The sequence below is a fragment of the Wasmannia auropunctata genome, unplaced genomic scaffold (genome assembly GCF_000956235.1).
Source record: "Wasmannia auropunctata unplaced genomic scaffold, wasmannia.A_1.0 LD316098.1, whole genome shotgun sequence".
NCBI classification, from domain to species: Eukaryota; Metazoa; Arthropoda; class Insecta; order Hymenoptera; family Formicidae; genus Wasmannia; species Wasmannia auropunctata.
In genome coordinates, this window is record NW_012046792.1 from 1 (window position 1) to 1,129 (window position 1,129).

A 1,129-nucleotide genomic window follows, 5' to 3' on the forward strand; every position below is an offset into this window, starting at 1 on the left:
TTCCGTCGGAAAGTTACTAAACTTTTGTCGTACTAAAGTCGGGTAGTGATGGACTTCATACGACAAATAGCAGACGAAATTCGTTGAAAAGTGAGATTGTTTATGCCGTCAAGCTGTCAGTACGACTGTGAGTTGTGCTGTAGTGAGGTTACTTGAGCAGAATGGCTAATATTTTGAATGATTCAAATCTAAGTGCAATAATACAAATTACGATACGAAGAAGATTATTGGTGGCAGCAATGTTATTGGATCGCAAAAAAAGAAAATATAAAAATAGAAAATATTGGGTTTCCAATTTTCTAACTCAACGTGATACAAACGGTGCTTACAATGTAACAATTCCCGCATTATTAAGAGATTCTGATTTATTCGTAAATTATTGTCGATTGACCAGAACACAATTTGAACAATTACTTGTGTTAATTGCGCCAAAAATTAAAAAGAAGATGTTTCTTCGAGAACCAATCGAACCTGCACAACGTTTGTTGCTTACATTAAGGTTAAAAATACAAGCATATCTATGTATAAAAATTGTCATTCTTGTTATGATTACATTTTTATAATATTGTATTTTTTATAGATACTTAGCATCTGGAGACTCCATGATGTCTATGAAATATCAGTATTATATTGCTCAACCGACAATTTCCAAAATAATTGTAGAAACTTGCAACGAATTGTGGGATACTTTAATGCCTATCGTACTTAAGAAGCCAGTATATGACGAATGGGAAAACATCGCTGAGGGATTTGAAATAAAATGTCACTTTCCTCACTGTTTAGGTGCTATAGATGGAAAACACGTTGTTGTACAGGTAATACGTAATGTAAAATATATAATATATATATACATATAATAATATATATAATATATATATTTTATAAATTCTTTTATTACGCTTATATAGATTAACATATTTTTGAAAAAATTTTTAGGCGCCACCAAATTCTGGATCATCTTATTATAATTACAAAAGTGCACATAGCATTGTATTAATGGCTGTTTGTGATAGTGATTATAAATTCGTCTTGGTTGATATTGGTGCAAAGGGGCGTCAAAGCGATGGAGGTGTTTGGTCAAGATCTGTCATGGGTCGCGCTTTTTCAAGAGGTGACATAGATGTACCAC

The 1,129-nt window shown here is 32.2% G+C and overlaps 1 protein-coding gene across 1 annotated transcript; it reads left to right on the forward strand.

Moving 5' to 3' along the window:
• Window positions 1-124: 124 nt before the first annotated feature.
• Window positions 125-1,122, forward strand: LOC105460769 (the record flags this gene model as incomplete). The annotated part of the gene is made up of 3 exons (XM_011707265.1): window positions 125-499; window positions 581-815; window positions 937-1,122. Coding segments are annotated over exons 1-3 (759 nt in total), but the record flags the coding sequence as incomplete, so codon positions are not given.
• Window positions 1,123-1,129: the final 7 nt, after the last annotated feature.